This window comes from Thalassophryne amazonica, chromosome 7 (assembly GCF_902500255.1).
Source record: "Thalassophryne amazonica chromosome 7, fThaAma1.1, whole genome shotgun sequence".
Taxonomy (NCBI): domain Eukaryota; kingdom Metazoa; phylum Chordata; class Actinopteri; order Batrachoidiformes; family Batrachoididae; genus Thalassophryne; species Thalassophryne amazonica.
Window position 1 is genome coordinate 119,235,089 of NC_047109.1, and position 21,159 is coordinate 119,256,247.

General features: G+C 43.0%; 1 protein-coding gene across 1 annotated transcript in view; it reads left to right on the forward strand.

The window, feature by feature from the left end:
- Positions 1 to 18,792, forward strand: part of snap91a (synaptosome associated protein 91a) — a 222,445-nt gene extending 203,653 nt beyond the window's left edge. The window contains 4 exon segments of the mRNA XM_034175421.1: positions 2,482 to 2,572; positions 2,715 to 2,810; positions 2,907 to 3,017; positions 18,707 to 18,792. Of these exon segments, the coding sequence (XP_034031312.1) occupies positions 2,482 to 2,572; positions 2,715 to 2,810; positions 2,907 to 3,017; positions 18,707 to 18,787 (379 nt within the window). The 3' untranslated portion in view covers positions 18,788 to 18,792.
- Positions 18,793 to 21,159: the final 2,367 nt, after the last annotated feature.

Consider the following 21,159-nt stretch of genomic DNA (forward strand, 5'->3'; position numbering starts at 1 on the left):
GATGATATGCTGCATTCTGCTCCTGTCCTTAGCAGTGGCAGCAGCATACCAGATAGTGATGGAAGAGGAGATGATGGACTCAGTGATGGAAGCATATTAGTTCATCATCATTGTTTTTGGCAGGTTGAACTTCCTCAGCTGCCGCAGAAAGTACATCCTCTGTTGTGCTCTCTTGGTGAGAGAGCTGACGTTCAGCTCTCATTTGAGGTCCTGGGTGATGGTGATCCCCAGGTAATGGAAAGACTCTACAATGGTGACTGGGGACTGGGTTCTTTCTGAAGTCAACAACCATCTCCACTGTCTGTTAAGCTCCTGATTGTTCTGCTTGCACCAGGACACCAGGTGGTCGATCTCCCGTTTGCAGGCAGACTTGTCCCCATCAGAGATGAGACTGATGAGGCTTGTATCATCTGTGAACTTCAGGGGCTTTACAAACTGGTGGCTGGAGGTGCAGCTGTTGGTGTACATGGGGGAGAATAGAGGAGAAAGAATGCAGCCTTGGAGGATCCGGTACTGATGGACTGTGTGTTGGAGACGTGCCCCCCCCCTAGCTTCACATGCTGCCTCCCGTTGGACAGGAAGTCCAGCAAAGTCACGTTAGTGGGTGTGACCTGGGTGGCTTTTTCTGACAGCATATGAGAACATGAGCATGTGAGAATCTATCGCCTAGACGCCAAGTGACAACCAACTGTGGTGGCCATCCAGAATTCATAGAACTGTAGTTACATATGCAACTCTCATTCTGTGTCATTCCTCTTGATGGCCAGAGGGTGGTGTTCAGCACATGGATGACCTCATACCAACAAGGTCACAAGGAATCTGCACTAACCAAACCTCAGTTGCAGTTTGAAGAGGACAATGCCAATAATCCAGCTGTCATCAGAGGGAGAGGAGCAGCCATAATAACTCTTTAGAAGCGGGCAAAATTACAGGAGGAAGCCCACGTTGCTGTAGCACAGATGTCGGTCAGTGCAACACCTCTAAGGGCAGCCCAAGAGGTGGATATGCCCAGAGTTGAATGAAATCTCACTGGAGGATGTTGACGGTCGCCATTCCTTTAAGCTTAGAATATGGTGTCAACTAACTACTGTGACGGTCTTTGCCTGGACAAGCAAAGCACTTCCTGTGCCCCCCAACACACACAACAGACAAGAATGTCTCTACAGTAGATTGTGGGGCAAAGACAGCCAAGGTAACCGGCTGGTTAGCATGAAAGGCCAAACCTGTCTTTGGTAAAAAGGAAGGGTTAGGCCATAGAGTAGCCCCTGACCCATCAGAATTCCAGTATATGCAGTTCTCACTGATCAACAAGGCATGTAGTGCACCAACACGTTTTGTGAATGAAATTGCAAGGAGGAATACAGTCTTAACAGACAACCATATGAGGTCACTGGCTCCCAGTGACTCAGCCGTTAATAGCATAAGCCATGGGTTAAAGTTCTCCGTCACCACGACGGATTTCCGTCATTTGGAAACTTGAACGACACATATGCGCGTACACGCTGTGTCGTGTGTTTTGGGGCCGAAATATGATAGTCTCACTGTCAAAGCAACATCTCATTCTGCACTAATCAAAGCAGCAGCAGTGTCTGCGTGGACGGCGGAGGAAGGGACTGTGTGAATTTTCACTCCTCTCCGCTCTGTTTCCTGCTTGCCATGAGCCACGGTCCTTCTCCTCCCTGTCCAGCGGGGGGTGGGGGAGAGAGAGAGTGAGTTTTTTGTTTTTGTTTTTTTTCAGTCGGACCTGCGGCCCGGAGGACCGACACCCAGCTGCTAACAGACGGTGGCAGCAGCAGAGAACGAGTCACTTGGAAGAAAAGTGATTAATCAGTGAAGTTCCACAAAAAGCACACATGAAGGATATATTTTTTTCTTTCCTTTTTTACACAAGAGGCCGTAACTTCAGCTTGTCCGTGAGTCCACGTGACACCGGTAACACCGCGCGCATTTGAAAGAACGAGTGACGTTTCACATAAGGGAGGACATTATCTTTAACTTCAGTTGAAGTGTCAGATATTAATGATCCAGTCCGGGTCTGAGGGTTGGCTGCCCCTCGGAAAAGCCACGTTAATGTGGAACGAATAAAAACGCCGGTGGAACACAGCGGACGAGCCTCGTTTATTGATTGCACCAAAGTCCTGGTTAGTGACTTTAATCAACAAAAAATTTGAGTCACAATTGATATCTTTAAATGGCTTTGATGAAGTTTACGCTACGTTTGTTTTACGAGTGAGAGCATTTTACCGTTTAAACGTGAATAAGCCAGTTTCAAGTTTCTCAGTGCGCATGCAAAGTTTGACATGCTCTTTTAAAGAGCCCCCCCCAGATCCAATATAAAATTATTTAATAAATAAAATCAGTGTGTCTGGAGTCAGAAACCACCTGATTATTAAAACCATATCCACAACTGTGCTACATGTCAAAAAGATTCAAATAATTCATATTGACTTTAGTGTGGGCTTTTTTTTTTTCTGGGTGCAGGGACCCACAAAGTGAAAAGAAGCTGACAGGAGGAGCCAACTGGATGCCCCAGGTCGCTCCCACCAGCTGGGCCACGCCAGGAGCCCCCATGGTGACGCCCGGGTTCCACCCCACAGCATGACAGTGCATTTCACTGGTTTTAAGAATGCAAACATGATGCTAATGTTAGTTTGAACTCCTCTGAATTGTTTGGTGGCTGTGCAGAGGTAGACTGTTGCTTTCTGTCTGTTCAGGCTGGAGCTTGCACTGGACCGCCTGGTGCACCAGGAGCTGCACCCCCTAGTGGAGCCATGGTGCCACCAATGAGCTCACAGCCAGGATTTGGCATGGCGCGTTTACTTGCAGTCATCGTAAAATGTGCAGTTTTAAGAATATTCTGAAAGTAGATGTTGATCCTGTTCTTCTGCACTCTTCCTGTTTTGTAGATTCCTGCAGGAGGACCTGGAGCTCCTGTGATGCCACCCCTGATGGGGCAGCCCATGATGAGGCCTCCCTTTAGTGGAGCAGCTCCTGGACCTGCTGCACCGGGAGCACCGGTACCAAACCACACAAACCAAAAAAATGTATCGATGCTCCTTCAGTTACACTTCTCAATAAGTAGTGATGTTTATTTGTTTATTTGGATCCCCATTAGCATCTGCAGTATAACTGCATCAGCTACTCTTCCCGGGGTCCATTCATGTTTTAATCACAGTTTCAGTACAATAACATAATAAATTTCCATTAAGGCCTGTAAATCATAGTGAAAATTCTTAATACATTCAGAATAAATTCATTCATAATCAATTCATAATGTCAATCAATCAATCAATTTTTTTTATATAGCGCCAAATCACAACAAACAGTTGCCCCAAGGCGCTTTATATTGTAAGGCAAGGCCATACAATAATTATGTAAAACCCCAACGGTCAAAACGACCCCCTGTGAGCAAGCACTTGGCTACAGTGGGAAGGAAAAACACCCTTTTAACAGGAAGAAACCTCCAGCAGAACCAGGCTCAGGGAGGGGCAGTCTTCTGCTGGGACTGGTTGGGGCTGGGGGAGAGAACCAGGAAAAAGACATGCTGTGGAAGAGAGCAGAGATCAATCACTAATGATTAAATGCAGAGTGGTGCATACAGAGCAAAAAGAGAAAGAAACAGTGCATCATGGGAACCCCCCAGCAGTCTAAGTCTATAGCAGCATAACTAAGGGATGGTTCAGGGTCACCTGATCCAGCCCTAACTATAAGCTTTAGCAAAAAGGAAAGTTTTAAGCCTAATCTTAAAAGTAGAGAGGGTGTCTGTCTCCCTGATCTGAATTGGGAGCTGGTTCCACAGGAGAGGAGCCTGAAAGCTGAAGGCTCTGCCTCCCATTCTACTCTTACAAACCCTAGGAACTACAAGTAAGCCTGCAGTCTGAGAGCGAAGCGCTCTATTGGGGTGATATGGTACTACGAGGTCCCTAAGATAAGATGGGACCTGATTATTCAAAACCTTATAAGTAAGAAGAAGAATTTTAAATTCTATTCTAGAATTAACAGGAAGCCAATGAAGAGAGGCCAATATGGGTGAGATATGCTCTCTCCTTCTAGTCCCTGTCAGTACTCTAGCTGCAGCATTTTGAATTAACTGAAGGCTTTTTAGGGAACTTTTAGGACAACCTGATAATAATGAATTACAATAGTCCAGCCTAGAGGAAATAAATGCATGAATTAGTTTTTCAGCATCACTCTGAGACAAGACCTTTCTAATTTTAGAGATATTGCGTAAATGCAAAAAAGCAGTCCTACATATTTGTTTAATATGCACTTTGAATGACATATCCTGATCAAAAATGACTCCAAGATTTCTCACAGTATTACTAGAGGTCAGGGTAATGCCATCCAGAGTAAGGATCTGGTTAGACACCATGTCTCTAAGATTTGTGGGGCCAAGTACAATAACTTCAGTTTTATCTGAGTTTAAAAGCAGGAAATTAGAGGTCATCCATGTCCTTATGTCTGTAAGACAATCCTGCAGTTTAGCTAATTGGTGTGTGTCCTCTGGCTTCATGGATAGATAAAGCTGGGTATCATCTGCGTAACAATGAAAATTTAAGCAATGCCGTCTAATAATACTGCCTAAGGGAAGCATGTATAAAGTGAATAAAATTGGTCCTAGCACAGAACCTTGTGGAACTCCATAATTAACTTTAATCTGTGAAGAAGATTCCCCATTTACATGAACAAATTGTAATCTATTAGACAAATATGATTCAAACCACCGCAGCACAGTGCCTTTAATACCTATGGCATGCTCTAATCTCTGTAATAAAATTTTATGGTCAACAGTATCAAAAGCACCACTGAGGTCTAACAGAACAAGCACAGAGATGAGTCCACTGTCTGAGGCCATAAGAAGATTAATTGTAACCTTCACTAGTGCTGTTTCTGTACTATGATGAATTCTAAAACCTGACTGAAACTCTTCAAATAGACCATTCCTCTGCAGATGATCAGTTAGCTGTTTTACAACTACCCTTTCAAGAATTTTTGAGAGAAAAGGAAGGTTGGAGATTGGCCTATAATTAGCTAAGATAGCTGGGTCAAGTGATGGCTTTTTAAGTAATGGTTTAATTACTGCCACCTTAAAAGCCTGTGGTACATAGCCAACTAATAAAGATAGATTGATCATATTTAAGATCGAAGCATTAAATAATGGTAGGGCTTCCTTGAGCAGCCTGGTAGAAAAGGGGTCTAATAAACATGTTGATGGTTTGGATGAAGTAACTAATGAAAATAACTCAGACAGGACAATTGGAGAGAAAGAGTCTAACCAAATACCGGCATCACTGAAAGCAGCCAAAGATAACGATACGTCTTTGGGATGGTTATGAGTAATTTTTTCTCTAATAGTTAAAATTTTGTTAGCAAAGAAAGTCATGAAGTCATTACTAGTTAAAGTTAATGGAATACTCAGCTCAATAGAGCTCTGACTCTTTGTCAGCCTGGCTACAGTGCTGAAAAGAAACCTGGGGTTGTTCTTATTTCTTCAATTAGTGATGAGTAGAAAGATGTCCTAGCTTTACGGAGGGCTTTTTTATAGAGCAACAGACTCTTTTTCCAGGCTAAGTGAAGATCTTCTAAATTAGAGAGACGCCATTTCCTCTCCAACTTACGGGTTATCTGCTTTAAGCTACGAGTTTGTGAGTTATACCACGGAGTCAGGCACTTCTGATTTAAAGCTCTCTTTTTCAGAGGAGCTACAGCATCCAAAGTTGTCTTCAATGAGGATGTAAAACTATTGACGAGATACTCTATCTCACTTACAGAGTTTAGGTAGCTACTCTGCACTGTGTTGGTATATGGCATTAGAGAACATAAAGAAGGAATCATATCCTTAAACCTAGTTACAGCGCTTTCTGAAAGACTTCTAGTGTAATGAAACTTATTCCCCACTGCTGGGAAGTCCATCAGAGTAAATGTAAATGTTATTAAGAAATAATCAGACAGAAGGGAGTTTTCAGGGAATACTGTTAAGTCTTCTATTTCCATACCATAAGTCAGAACAAGATCTAAGATATGATTAAAGTGGTGGGTGGACTCATTTACATTTTGAGCAAAGCCAATAGAGTCTAATAATAGATTAAATGCAGTGTTGAGGCTGTCATTCTCAGCATCTGTGTGGATGTTAAAATCGCCCACTATAATTATCTTATCTGAGCTAAGCACTAAGTCAGACAAAAGGTCTGAAAATTCACAGAGAAACTCACAGTAACGACCAGGTGGACGATAGATAATAACAAATAAAACTGGTTTTTGGGACTTCCAATTTGGATGGACAAGACTAAGAGTCAAGCTTTCAAATGAATTAAAGCTCTGTCTGGGTTTTTGATTAATTAATAAGCTGGAATGGAAGATTGCTGCTAATCCTCCGCCTCGGCCCGTGCTACGAGCATTCTGACAGTTAGTGTGACTCGGGGGTGTTGACTCATTTAAACTAACATATTCATCCTGCTGTAACCAGGTTTCTGTAAGGCAGAATAAATCAATATGTTGATCAATTATTATATCATTTACCAACAGGGACTTAGAAGAGAGAGACCTAATGTTTAATAGACCACATTTAACTGTTTTAGTCTGTGGTGCAGTTGAAGGTGCTATATTATTTTTTCTTTTTGAATTTTTATGCTTAAATAGATTTTTGCTGGTTATTGGTGGTCTGGGAGCAGACACCGTCTCTACGGGGATGGGGTAATGAGGGGATGGCAGGGGGAGAGAAGCTGCAGAGAGGTGTGTAAGTCTACAACTCTGCTTCCTGGTCCCAACCCTGGATAGTCACGGTTTGGAGGATTTTACAAAATTGGCCAGATTTCTAGAAATGAGAGCTGCTCCATCCAAAGTGGGATGGATGCCGTCTCTCCTAACAAGACCAGGTTTTCCCCAGAAGCTTTGCCAATTATCTATGAAGCCCACCTCATTTTTTGGACACCACTCAGACAGCCAGCAATTCAAGGAGAACATGCGGCTAAACATGTCACTCCCGGTCCGATTGGGGAGGGGCCCAGAGAAAACTACAGAGTCCGACATTGTTTTTGCAAAGTTACACACCGATTCAATGTTAATTTTAGTGACCTCCGATTGGCGTAACCGGGTGTCATTACTGCCGACGTGAATTACAATCTTACCAAATTTATGCTTAGCCTTAGCCAGCAGTTTCAAATTTCCTTCAATGTCGCCTGCTCTGGCCCCCGGAAGACAATTGACTATGGTTGCAGGTGTCGCTAACTTCACATTTCTCAAAACAGAGTCGCCAATAACCAGAGTTTGATCCTCGGCGGGTGTGTCGTCGAGTGGGGAAAAACGGTTAGAAATGTGAACGGGTTGGTGGTGTACACGGGGCTTCTGTTTAGAACTACGCTTCCTCCTCACAGTCACCCAGTCGGCCTGCTTTCCCGGCTGCTCGTGATCTGCCAGAGGGGAACTAACGGCGGCTAAGCTACCTTGGTCCGCACCGACTACAGGGGCCTGGCTAGCTGTTGAATTTTCCACGGTGTGGAGCCGAGTCTCCAATTCGCCCTGCCTGGCCTCCAAAGCTACGAATAAGCTACACTTATTACAAGTACCGTTACTGCTGAAGGAGGCCGAGGAATAACTAAACATTTCACACCCAGAGCAGAAAAGTGCGGGAGAGACAGGAGAAGCCGCCATGCTAAATCGGCTAAGAGCTAGTAGCTGCGATAAGCTAGCGGATTCCTAAAAACACGCAAAGTGAATAACGTGTAAATAATTTAGAGGTGATTCAGCAGAAGGAGTGCTTTAGTTAAGGCACATGAAGATTACACTGGGAAACAAATCGTTATCTAGGTAACTAGATCAATCTAACTGCGCAGATTAAACAGCTAACAGATACAGAAAAACACCGCTGTGCTCCGGAACAGGAAGTGATACAATACCGCAGTGAGAGCCAACCACCAGTAGAGGCATCACAATACTTCAACCATTTGCCTCAGATAATACTTTTTAAGTTCCTTTTTAAAACCCAGTCCACTGCTCAATTCCCTTAACTTTAGTGCTAAATGATTCCATTCTCTCATGGCTCGAAACATCACTGTCTGGTTTGTTTTACATTTAAGCAAAATGAAACACAGTCCTTTGGCATGCCTGGTTGGATAAAAATGAGTATCCTTACTAAAAGGCAGTTGTTGGTAAAGGACAGACGGTATCTGAGTTGTAATAATATTTCTTAAAAAGTTTGCTTTTGCATATAGCCACCTGTCCCTCACCAAAAGCCAAGAGAGGCGCTTATGCATTGTATCCACACTCGTCCTAAAGCCACATTTTAACACCACACGTGCAGCTTTATTTTGCACAAGCTGTAATTTTTTTACATTATTTACTGAAGTATTTGACCAGACAACTGCACAATAATCCAACTGGGACAACACCAAACTTTGAATGACACAATGTCAGACCGGGCGGAGGCCCGTCTACCATGGTGGCTGGACCCACAATGCAATCTCCCGGACTAGGCTTAGGTGTAGGAGAAAACATGGTCTTTATTTCAGGCTCTGGTTCGGTACACATGTGATCAAGCCGCGGAGCAGAGGTACAATCAGGATCAGGCAAAAATGCAGTCATAGTTGAGCAGGGGTCAGAGGCACGAGCAAACAGACGAGTCGAGAAAAACAGAGCAGAGGTACAAATGGCAGAGTAGAGAAACAAATGGCAAAAACAGAGCAGAGCTAAATTGTAAATCATGGTCAGAATATCATACAACACCAGGAACCAAAATCAAACATGAGCACAGAAGCAACTAGAACTGGTCAGGAAATCAATACAAAAGCAGAATAAAACAGGAACAGACTAATAAACAGAAATCAAAACCCGATATAAAAGTATAACAGAAAACAGATGAAAGCTAGAAGAGAAACAATGAAAACACAAACCGGCAGAACAAAACTAGAACAGAACTGGACAATGGCTAAAGTATGGAAAGTAACAAAGTGATAAGAAAAACATAACAGAATAACTCATGATGAAAATAATCACTGATAAATCAAAACTGAAGCAGACGGAAAACCACAAAAAGGGGAAAAACAAGGGCTCAGTGCCCAGACCCAGCCAAATCCATGACACATATGGTATCACTGGTTTAGTTAAATATCTTGAGCATCTTCTTATCACTGCCAAAGTCCATCCCATTTTAGAGACTACATTATTTATTTGTTTGTCCCAGGACAGTTGGCTGTCAATACAGACTCCAAGGAGTTTGACTTCTTCCACTTGTTTAACAACTGTATTTTTCATTACAAGATTTAGTTGTGGTTCGGCTCTTAAGGAATGTTTAGTTCCAATAACAATGCTTACTGTTTTTCCTACATTCAGAATGAGTTTGTTGTCTTCAATCCAATTTTCAATCTTTTTAATTTCCTGCTCAAGTTTTGTTTTAACTTCTTCAATTGATTTCCCAGCCATATAGACTGTTGTGTCATCTGCAAACATTGAAATGCTTGCTGTATCAAGCACTAATGGTAGATCATTTGTGAAGATAGAATATAAAAGCAGACCAAGACAACTGCCCTGTGGCACACCATGTTTCACAGTTAAAACATTTGAAAAACATCCATTATAATACACTAATTGTTTTCTGTCACATAAATAATCACTAATAAATTGCACAGCAGATTTGGAAAAGCCATAACATTCAAGTTTTTTTTAGAAGAATTTTGTTATCAATGAGATCAAAAGCAGCGGAGAAGTCTAATAATACTGTCCCAATAATGTTACCTTTGTCCATTTCCCATAACCAGTCATCAGTCATTTGGGTCAGTGCAGTCGCTGTTGAATGCTTTTCTCTATAAGCATGCTGATAATTTGTTATTAAATTATTCTCTCTAAAATAAACATTAGTCTGATCATACATAATTTTTCCATTAATTTACTCAATACCGGACGTAAACTGATAGGTCTACTATTCATTGCAGAAAATGACACTTTTTTATTTTTTGGCAATGCTATAATTTTTGATTAGCCCCCTCCCCAATCAGACCGGGAGTGACATGTTTAGCCGCATGTTCTCCTTGAATTGCTGGCTGTCTGAGTGGTGTCCAAAAAATGAGGTGGGCTTCATAGATAATTGGCAAAGCTTCTGGGGAAAACCTGGTCTTGTTAGGAGAGACGGCATCCATCCCACTTTGGATGGAGCAGCTCTCATTTCTAGAAATCTGGCCAATTTTCTTAAATCCTCCAAACCGTGACTATCCAGGGTTGGGACCAGGAAGCAGAGTTGTAGTCTTACACACCTCTCTGCAGCTTCTCTCCCCCTGCCATCCCCTCATTACCCCATCCCCGTAGAGACGGTGCCTGCTCCCAGACCACCAATAACCAGTAAAAATCTATTTAAGCATAAAAATTCAAAAAGAAAAAATAATATAGCACCTTCAACTACACCACAGACTAAAACAGTTAAATGTGGTCTATTAAACATTAGGTCTCTCTCTTCTAAGTCCCTGTTGGTAAATGATATAATAATTGATCAACATATTGATTTATTCTGCCTTACAGAAACCTGGTTACAGCAGGATGAATATGTTAGTTTAAATGAGTCAACACCCCCGAGTCACACTAACTGTCAGAATGCTCGTAGCACGGGCCGAGGCGGAGGATTAGCAGCAATCTTCCACTCCAGCTTATTAATTAATCAAAAACCCAGACAGAGCTTTAATTCATTTGAAAGCTTGACTCTTAGTCTTGTCCATCCAAATTGGAAGTCCCAAAAACCAGTTTTATTTGTTATTATCTATCGTCCACCTGGTCGTTACTGTGAGTTTCTCTGTGAATTTTCAGACCTTTTGTCTGACTTAGTGCTTAGCTCAGATAAGATAATTATAGTGGGCGATTTTAACATCCACACAGATGCTGAGAATGACAGCCTCAACACTGCATTTAATCTATTATTAGACTCTTTTGGCTTTGCTCAAAAGGTAAATGAGTCCACCCACCACTTTAATCATATCTTAGATCTTGTTCTGACTTATGGTATGGAAATAGAAGACTTAACAGTATTCCCTGAAAACTCCCTTCTGTCTGATCATTTCTTAATAACATTTACATTTACTCTGATGGACTACCCAGCAGTGGGGAATAAGTTTCATTACACTAGAAGTCTTTCAGAAAGCGCTGTAACTAGGTTTAAGGATATGATTCCTTCTTTATGTTCTCTAATGCCATATACCAACACAGTGCAGAGTAGCTACCTAAACTCTGTAAGTGAGATAGAGTATCTCGTCAATAGTTTTACATCCTCATTTAAGACAACTTTGGATGCTGTAGCTCCTCTAAAAAAGAGAGCTTTAAATCAGAAGTGCCTGACTCCGTGGTATAACTCACAAACTCGTAGCTTAAAGCAGATAACCCGTACGTTGGAGAGGAAATGGCGTCTCACTAATTTAGAAGATCTTCACTTAGCCTGGAAAAAGAGTCTGTTGCTCTATAAAAAAGCCCTCCGTAAAGCTAGGACATCTTTCTACTCATCACTAATTGAAGAAAATAAGAACAACCCCAGGTTTCTTTTCAGCACTGTAGCCAGGCTGACAAAGAGTCAGAGCTCTATTGAGCTGAGTATTCCATTAACTTTAACTAGTAATGACTTCATGACTTTCTTTGCTAACAAAATTTTAACTATTAGAGAACAAATTACTCATAACCATCCCAAAGATGTATCGTTATCTTTGGCTGCTTTCAGTGATGCCGGTATTTGGTTAGACTCTTTCTCTCCGATTGTTCTGTCTGAGTTATTTTCATTAGTTACTTCATCCAAACCATCAACATGTTTATTAGACCCCATTCCTACCAGGCTGCTCAAGGAAGCCCTACCATTATTTAATGCTTTGATCTTAAATATGATCAATCTATCTTTGTTAGTTGGCTATGTACCACAGGCTTTTAAGGTGGCAGTAATTAAACCATTACTTAAAAAGCCATCACTTGACCCAGCTATCTTAGCTAATTATAGGCCAATCTCCAACCTTCCTTTTCTCTCAAAAATTCTTGAAAGGGTAGTTGTAAAACAGCTAACTGATCATCTGCAGAGGAATGGTCTATTTGAAGAGTTTCAGTCAGGTTTTAGAATTCATCATAGTACAGAAACAGCATTAGTGAAGGTTACAAATGATCTTCTTATGGCCTCGGACAGTGGACTCATCTCTGTGCTTGTTCTGTTAGACCTCAGTGCTGCTTTTGATACTGTTGACCATAAAATTTTCTTACAGAGATTAGAGCATGCCATAGGTATTAAAGGCACTGCGCTGCGGTGGTTTGAATCATATTTGTCTAATAGATTACAATTTGTTCATGTAAATGGGGAATCTTCTTCACAGACTAAAGTTAATTATGGAGTTCCACAAGGTTCTGTGCTAGGACCAATTTTATTCACTTTATACATGCTTCCCTTAGGCAGTATTATTAGACGGCATTGCTTAAATTTTCATTGTTACGCAGATGATACCCAGCTTTATCTATCCATGAAGCCAGAGGACACACACCAATTAGCTAAACTGCAGGATTGTCTTACAGACATAAAGACATGGATGACCTCTAATTTCCTGCTTTTAAACTCAGATAAAACTGAAGTTATTGTACTTGGCCCCACAAATCTTAGAAACATGGTGTCTAACCAGTTCCTTACTCTGGATGGCATTACCCTGACCTCTAGTAATACTGTGAGAAATCTTGGAGTCATTTTTGATCAGGATATGTCATTCAAAGCGCATATTAAACAAATATGTAGGACTGCTTTTTTGCATTTACGCAATATCTCTAAAATCAGAAAGGTCTTGTCTCAGAGTGATGCTGAAAAACTAATTCATGCATTTATTTCCTCTAGGCTGGACTATTGTAATTCATTATTATCAGGTTGTCCTAAAAGTTCCCTATAAAGCCTTCAGTTAATTCAAAATGCTGCAGCTAGAGTACTGACGGGGACTAGAAGGAGAGAGCATATCTCACCCATATTGGCCTCTCTTCATTGGCTTCCTGTTAATTCTAGAATAGAATTTAAAATTCTTCTTCTTACTTATAAGGTTTTGAATAATCAGGTCCCATCTTATCTTAGGGACCTCGTAGTACCATATCACCCCAATAGAGCGCTTCGCTCTCAGACTGCAGGCTTACTTGTAGTTCCTAGGGTTTGTAAGAGTAGAATGGGAGGCAGAGCCTTCAGCTTTCAGGCTCCTCTCCTGTGGAACCAGCTCCCAATTCAGATCAGGGAGACAGACACCCTCTCTACTTTTAAGATTAGGCTTAAAACTTTCCTTTTTGCTAAAGCTTATAGTTAGGGCTGGATCAGGTGACCCTGAATCATCCCTTAGTTATGCTGCTATAGACGTAGACTGCTGGGGGGTTCCCATGATGCACTGTTTCTTTCTCTTTTTGCTCTGTATGCACCACTCTGCATTTAATCATTAGTGATCGATCTCTGCTCCCCTCCACAGCATGTCTTTTTCCTGGTTCTCTCCCTCAGCCCCAACCAGTCCCAGCAGAAGACTGCCCCTCCCTGAGCCTGGTTCTGCTGGAGGTTTCTTCCTGTTAAAAGGGAGTTTTTCCTTCCCACTGTAGCCAAGTGCTTGCTCACAGGGGGTCGTTTTGACCGTTGGGGTTTTACATAATTATTGTATGGCCTTGCCTTACAATATAAAGCACCTTGGAGCAACTGTTTGTTGTGATTTGGCGCTATATAAAAAAAATTGATTGATTGATTGATTGATTTGATGATTTCCAAGCCGACAAAAATTTATTTTTATTAAAACATTGATTAATTATATGGGTTATGGCTGGTACAGTTATTGAGGCTACAGGTTTTAGGAGGCGCCCATCTAGTTCATCTACTCCTGGAGGTTTGTCTTTTAGTGTCTTCAAATATTGTTCAACTTCATTTATACTTAGAACCTTAAGGCAAAAATTACACTTTTTTGATTTCATATTTTCTTTTATTATCTCAAATGACTGATTTTCATTTTTTGATTTTAACTTATTTCTGAATGCATCTATCTTTTCTATGAAATAATTATTTAAATAATTTGCAATTTCGTCAGATTTAGTTAAAAATCCCTCATCTGTTTCCAAGACCAGTGGAGTTGATGTATTACCATACAGGAGGGAATTGAGACTTCTCCATAACTGTTTACTGTCCGTAAAAGTTTTAAATTTCTCATGATAGTATAATCTTTTCTTTTTCTTGTTTTCTTTCATCACAAAGTTTCTAAGTTTATGATATACTTTCCAGTCAAACTCCCTTCCAGATGTTATTGCAGTCTGCTTTGCTTTATCTCTTTCCTTCATTTGTGCTTTCAAGTTGACATCCAGCCATGGACTGTTTGAGTTGGATACAATACATTTCTTAATAGGTGCATATTTGTTGACAATTCTTGTTAATAGACCATCAAATATGTGAAAAGCTTTCTCTGGATCTTTTTCAGTCATTACTTCAGACCAGTTTACATGTATGAGTTCATCCACATACTTGTCAAGATTAAAATATTTAAAAAATCTCTTCTTTATAATTTTAGGACCAGCTTTGGGAACTTTTGTTCTCCTGACAATACCTATTAGGTTGTGATCAGTAAATCCTACAGATGTAGAAGAGGCACTCAAACAGAGATTTGGTCTGTTTGTAAATATATGGTCAATACATGTTGCCACCTCAGTTCCATCAATTTTTTAGACTCACTCTGGTCGGTTCAGATATCATTTGTGTCAGACCATATGCTGTTGCCAGTGTCATCAGTCTAGATTTCACTGGACAATTCATAGTCCAGTCAGTGTTCAGGTCTCCGAGCAAAAACACCTCAGAATCTGTGCTAGTGACATGATCAAGCATCTGATCAATTTTATCTAAATAATCTTTACATGAATTTGGAGGTCTATAACAACATCCTATGAGAATTGGCTTGAGATGTTTTAAATGTACCTGTATCCAAATGGATTCAGTAGAATTTGGCATTAGATCATATCTCACTTTTACTGGCAAGTGACTTTGAGCATAAATTGCCACTCCACCTCCATGTGCATCTCTGTCTCGACAGAATATATTGTACCCACTGACTGTAACTGAACTATCTTCCAAACTCGAATCTAAGTGAGTTTCTGACACTGCCAGTATTTAAAAATTTTGTTCAGCACTTAAATTTTCAATTTCAATTAACTTGTTTCTTAAACTTCATATATTGATATGAGCTATTTTTAACATTTTTGTGAAATATTGTTTAGCATTAGCATGATTTTATTTTACTAACCTGATTTTCCTTTTCCTGGGGTTGGGGCTCGCGCGCGAGCGCCTGGTGGTTGGGCCTTAACCCATGGGGCCCGGCCGGGCTCAGCCCGAAAGAGTGACATGGGCCCGCCCTCCTGTGGGTTCACCACCTGCAGAGGGGGCCATGGGGGTCGGGTGCAGAGAGGATTGGGTGGCGGTTGAGGGCAGGTGGCCCGGCAGCCCGGTCCATGCTCACAGCCCCTGGCTGTTGGGACGTGGAATGTCACCTCGCTAGGGGGGGAGGAGCCTGAGCTTGTGCGGGAGGTTGAGAGATACCAACTAGAGATAGTCGGGCTCACCTCCATGCACAGCTTGGGCTCTGGTACCCAACTCCTGGAGAGAGGCTGGACGTTTCATTTTTCTGGCGTCGCCCACGGGGAGAGGCGGAGAGCTGGGGTCACATTGCTTATTCCTCCCCAGCTCAGTCGCCAAGTGTTGGAGTTCACTCCGGTGAACGAGAGGGTCGTGTCCCTACGCCTTCGGGTTGGGGACAGGTCTCTCACCGTTGTCTCGGCCTACGGGCCGAGCAGCAGTGCAGAGTACTCGACCTTCCTGGAGTCCCTGGGAGGGGTACTAGATAGCGCTCCGACTAGGGACTCCATTGTTCTCCTGGGGGATTTCAACGCCCACATGGGCGGCGACAGTGAGAGGGTGTCCATAAGTGCACGTGCCACCAGGACACCCTGAGCCGGAGGTCGATGATCGACTTTGTAGTCGTATCATCTGACCTTCGGCCACGTGTCTCGGACACTCGAGTGAAGAGAGGGGCAGAGCTGTCGACTGATCACCACCTGGTGGTGAGTTGGATCCGCTGGGAGGGTAGGAAGCCGGTAAGACCTGGCAGGCCCAAACGTATCGTGAGGGAGCTGTTGACCCTGACTGGGGATGTTGTTGGGCGGTGGAAGGAGTACTTCGAGGATCTCCTCAATCCCATCGTCACGTCTTCCGAAGAGGAAGCAGAGACTGAGGACTCGGAGGCGGACTCATCCATTACCCAGGCCGAAGTCACCAAGGTGGTTAGAAAGCTCCTCAGTGGCAAGGCTCCTGGGGTGGATGAAATCCGTCCTGAGTACCTTAAGTCTCTGGATGTTGTGGGGCTGTCTTGGCTGACACGCCTCTGCAACATCGCGTGGCGATCGGGGACAGTGCCTCTGGATTGGCAGACCGGGGTGGTGGTCCCTCTGTTTAAGATGGGGGACCGGAGGGTGTGTTCCAACTATAGGGGGATCACACTCCTCAGCCTCCCCGGTAAGGTCTATTCCAGAGTACTGGAGAGGAGAATTCGACCGATGGTTGAACCTCAGATTCAGGAGGAGCAGTGAGGTTTTCGTCCTGGTCGCGGCACACTGGACCAGCTCTCCACGCTCCATCGGGTGCTCGAGGGTTCATGGGAGTTTGCCCAACCAGTCCACATGTGTTTTGTGGATCTGGAGAAGGCATTTGACCGTGTCCCTCGGCGCACCCTGTGGGGAGTGCTCCGGGAGTACGGGGTCCGGGGTCCTTTGCTAAGGGCTATCCGGTCCCTGTACGACCGCAGCAGGAGCTTGGTTCGCATTGCCGGTAGTAAGTCAAACCTGTTTCCAGTGCACGTTGGCCTCCACCAGGGCTGCCCTTTGTCACCGGTTCTGTTCATTATTTTTAAGGACAGAATTTTTAGGTGCAGCCAGGGTGTAGAGGGGGTCTGGTTTGGGAACCACAGAATCTCGTCTCTGCTGTTTGCGGACGATGTGGTTCTGTTGGCTTTGTCAAATCAGGACCTTCAGCGTGCACTGGGGCGGTTTTCAGCTGAGTGTGAAGCGTCCGGGATGAAAATCAGCACCTCCAAATCTGAGGCCATGGTTCTTGACCGGAAAAGGTGCTTTGCCCTGTTCAGGTCGGTGGAGTGTCCTTGCCTCAAGTGGAGGAGTTTAAGTATCTCGGGGTCTTGTTCACGAGTGAGGGACGGATGGAGCATGAGATCGATAGACAGATCGGTGCAGCATCTGCAGTGATGCGGTCGCTGTATCGGACCGTCGTGGTGAAGAGAGAGCTGAGTAGGGGGGCAAAGCTCTCGATTTACCGATCGATCTACGTTCCGATCCTCACCTATGGTCATGAGATTTGGCTCATGACCGAAAGAACGAGATTGCGAGTACAGATGAGTTTCGTCCTCAGGGTGGCTGGGTGCTCCCTTAGAGATAGGGTGAGGAGCTCGGTCACTCGGGAGGAGCTCGGAGTCGAGCCGCTGCTCCTCCACGTCGAAAGAAGTCAGTTGAGGTGGCTCGGGCATCTTTTCCGGATGCCCCCTGGACGCCTCGCTGGAGAGGTGTTCTGGGCATGTCCCATTGGGAGGAGGCCCCGGGGAAGACCCAGGACACGCTGAAGGGACTACATCTCTCGGCTGGCTTGGGAACACCTTGGGGTTCCCCCGGAGGAGCTGGAGGAGGTGTGTGTGGATCGGGAGGTCTGGGCGGCTTTGCTTGAGCTGCTGCCCCCGCGACCCGGCTCCGGATAAAGCGGAAGAAAATGGATGGATGGATGGATTTTCATTTTAAAGTTCTATGAGATCATTTCTGATTCATCTGTATTTGTCTAAATCTTTTAGTTCACTGATGACCATCACTCTGGACTCTTCACTTTGTCTCAACATTATTTTACAATTTCTGGTCCAGGTCGCATGAATTTTGTTTTGTTTTTTCAACATTCGAGCCTGTCTGGCAATTTCAGCATTTCTCTGTGTCAGGTGCTCATTCAGGAACACTCCTGACCCTTTAAGTTTTTTGGCTTGTCTGAGCAGCTCAATTTTCTGTTTTCTGTTCCAGAATCTGATTATTACCGATGGTTTGGCTGTCGCATCTTTCCTAGGAAGTGTATGGCAAGCCTCAATGAAACTGCTCTGAATGCTCATATTCTTACTTTCAAAAAACTTCACAACTTGTGCCTCTAAAGTTTCTAATTCTTTGGCAGAAACATCCTCCCCATCCCTCTCAGCTGTTACAGTTCGGGCATATGTTCGATGTCTTGTGTCCAATCCTTGAATTACCAAATCATTCATTCTTGAATACTGTTCAAGATCATCAACTCTCCTCTCCAAGTATTCAGTTTTTTTTGTCTTTTTCCATTATCATATTCTTCAGATCCCTCACCTCCTTCACAATATTTTGAAATTGTTCTTGATTTTTCACTACTTTTGAGCTCATCTGTGATGAAATTCAGAGACTTCTTAATTTCCTCCAATTCATCTTCAAGCCCTGATCTTCTCTGTGCCATCATTCAGAATCTCATATGTTCACTACTAGCAAGTCAGGTACCAGCAGTAACTCCGGTCATAGCCGCCGTTAGCCCCGGATGTAGCCGCCGCTAGCCTCGGATGTCGCCGCTGCTATTCTCAGATGTAACCAGTACATGTAATCAGATGTAATGTAAGATGTAGTGATGTCTTTTTCAGCAAGACGTCCTGTTTTCCCTGTTTGACAGGTTTCTCCAGGACCTCCAAACCAGACTCCCAAGAAGCCCAAGGATCCTCTGGCAGAACTCGACCTCAAGGACTTCTTATAATGACCAAGGTAGCAGCTCTGGACTCCTGCTGTGTTATAACTTTTTTTATTTTTAATGTTGAATTTCTGTGTTTCCATTTCTGAAGATATTTGGCTACCAAATCATCTGACTCTGGTTATGGACAAATCGAGTGGCGTTATACACTCAACAAAAATATAAACGCAACACTTTTGGTTTTGCTCCCATTTTGTATGAGATGAACTCAAAGATCTAAAACTTTTTCCACATACACAATATCACCATTTCCCTCAAATATTGTTCACAAACCAGTCTAAATCTGTGATAGTGAGCACTTCTCCTTTGCTGAGATAATCCATCCCACCTCACAGGTGTGCCATACCAAGATGCTGATTAGACACCATGATTAGTGCACAGGTGTGCCTTAGACTGCCCACAATAAAAGGCCACTCTGAAAGGTGCAGTTTTGTTTTATTGGGGGGGGATACCAGTCAGTATCTGGTGTGACCACCATCTGCCTCATGCAGTGCAACACATCTCCTTCGCATAGAGTTGATCAAGTTGTCAATTGTGGCCTGTGGAATGTTGGTCCACTCCTCTTCAATGGCTGTGCGAAGTTGCGACGACGAACTGGAGTCAGGTCGAGACCCCGATGAGGATGACGAGCATGCAGATGAGCTTCCCTGAGACGGTTTCTGACAGTTTGTGCAGAAATTATTTGGTTATGCAAATCGATTGTTTCAGCAGCTGTCCGAGTGGCTGGTCTCAGACGATCTTGGAGGTGAACATGCTGGATGTGGAGGTCCTGGGCTGGTGTGGTTACACGTGGTCTGCGGTTGTGAGGCTGGTTGGATGTACTGCCAAATTCTCTGAAACGCCTTTGGAGACGGCTTATGGTAGAGAAATGAACATTCAATACATGAGCAACAGCTCTGGTTGACATTCCTGCTGTCAGCATGCCAATTGCACGCTCCCTCAAATCTTGCGACATCTGTGGCATTGTGCTGTGTGATAAAACTGCACCTTTCAGAGTGGCCTTTTATTGTGGGCAGTCTAAGGCACACCTGTGCACTAATCATGGTGTCTAATCAGCATCTTGATATGGCACACCTGTGAGGTGGGATGGATTATCTCAACAAAGGAGAAGTGCCCACTATCACAGATTTAGACTGGTTTGTGACCAATATTTGAGGGAAATGGTGATATTGTGTATGTGGAAAAAGTTTTAGATCTTTGAGTTCATCTCATACAAAATGGGAGCAAAACCCAAAAGTGTTGCGTTTATATTTTTGTTGAGTATATATATATATATGAATCTGGTCTTTGCCAAAGGTTTCCATTTGTGTTACTTTCTTCACTTATAAAATATATGCTGCAGTGTTTGCATGATTCCCCTCAAATAACTTTTCTCAAATATATCATGGAGAACGAACACATCTGGCTGTTTTATAAAATATAAATACTTTGTAATTCAGCTGTTACAAAATCAGCATAAAATTCAAATTACAACTGATGACTCTTGTTTTAAAGTGCAGTTATTGAAAATGAACAAAAATCATTTGGACATTTGCCACAAAAATAGATTAACTAAATGTGTATACTAAGTTTTGACACATTTTGAGATGACAGGTTTACTCATCTATAGAAAAAAGGGGTTTGTCCTTTGCTGAGCGAGCACTAGTGGCAGCATGTCCACATGAATTAAACTTAACTTTTTGTGGCCTTCAGCTTGTAATATCCTAGTATGTGTGGTACATATTATTTCACCAGTAGATGTCAGTAGTCTATAATGAGCTGTTAAATGTGGCTTCAGATAATGACGTTTTTGGTGAAGCCTTTGGCTGAGAGGCTCCTTGAAGTGTTGAAGTCTCTGTGTTTTTAGGTTTGTAATGTTGATTAATATGAACTGTTCGACCAAAATTCCATCTCCCAAATTATGCTACAAGCACATTCTCCATCCGCGGTTTTGTAACGACGCAGCTATGTGTGATTTTGCCCTGTATCCCTTGGAGGACAATTCCGTATATTCCTAAAGAAAGCTGGGCAAGAAGTCTCCTTCTCCTGAGATGTAAACGTTAGACTACAGTGGTATTGTGTGTACATTCGATGTCCACGCTAACGTGGAGAAAATAAAGAATTTAAACTATACTTTAACTATACTTTACTATAAATAGGAGCTTGTCTCATTCAGACAAATTAATAGTCCCCCTGTTGTCCAAATAGTTTTTCTGCTTGTCCTTGACAGCTCATACACTCACACTCATCTTCAACCGCTTAGCTCACTTAAGGGTCACAGGGGCTGGAGCCAATCACACCAGTCATAGAGCGTGAGGCGGGTTCACCCTGGACAGGATGCCGGTCTGTCACAGGGACACATGCAGACAAACAAACACATTCACACCTACAGACAATTT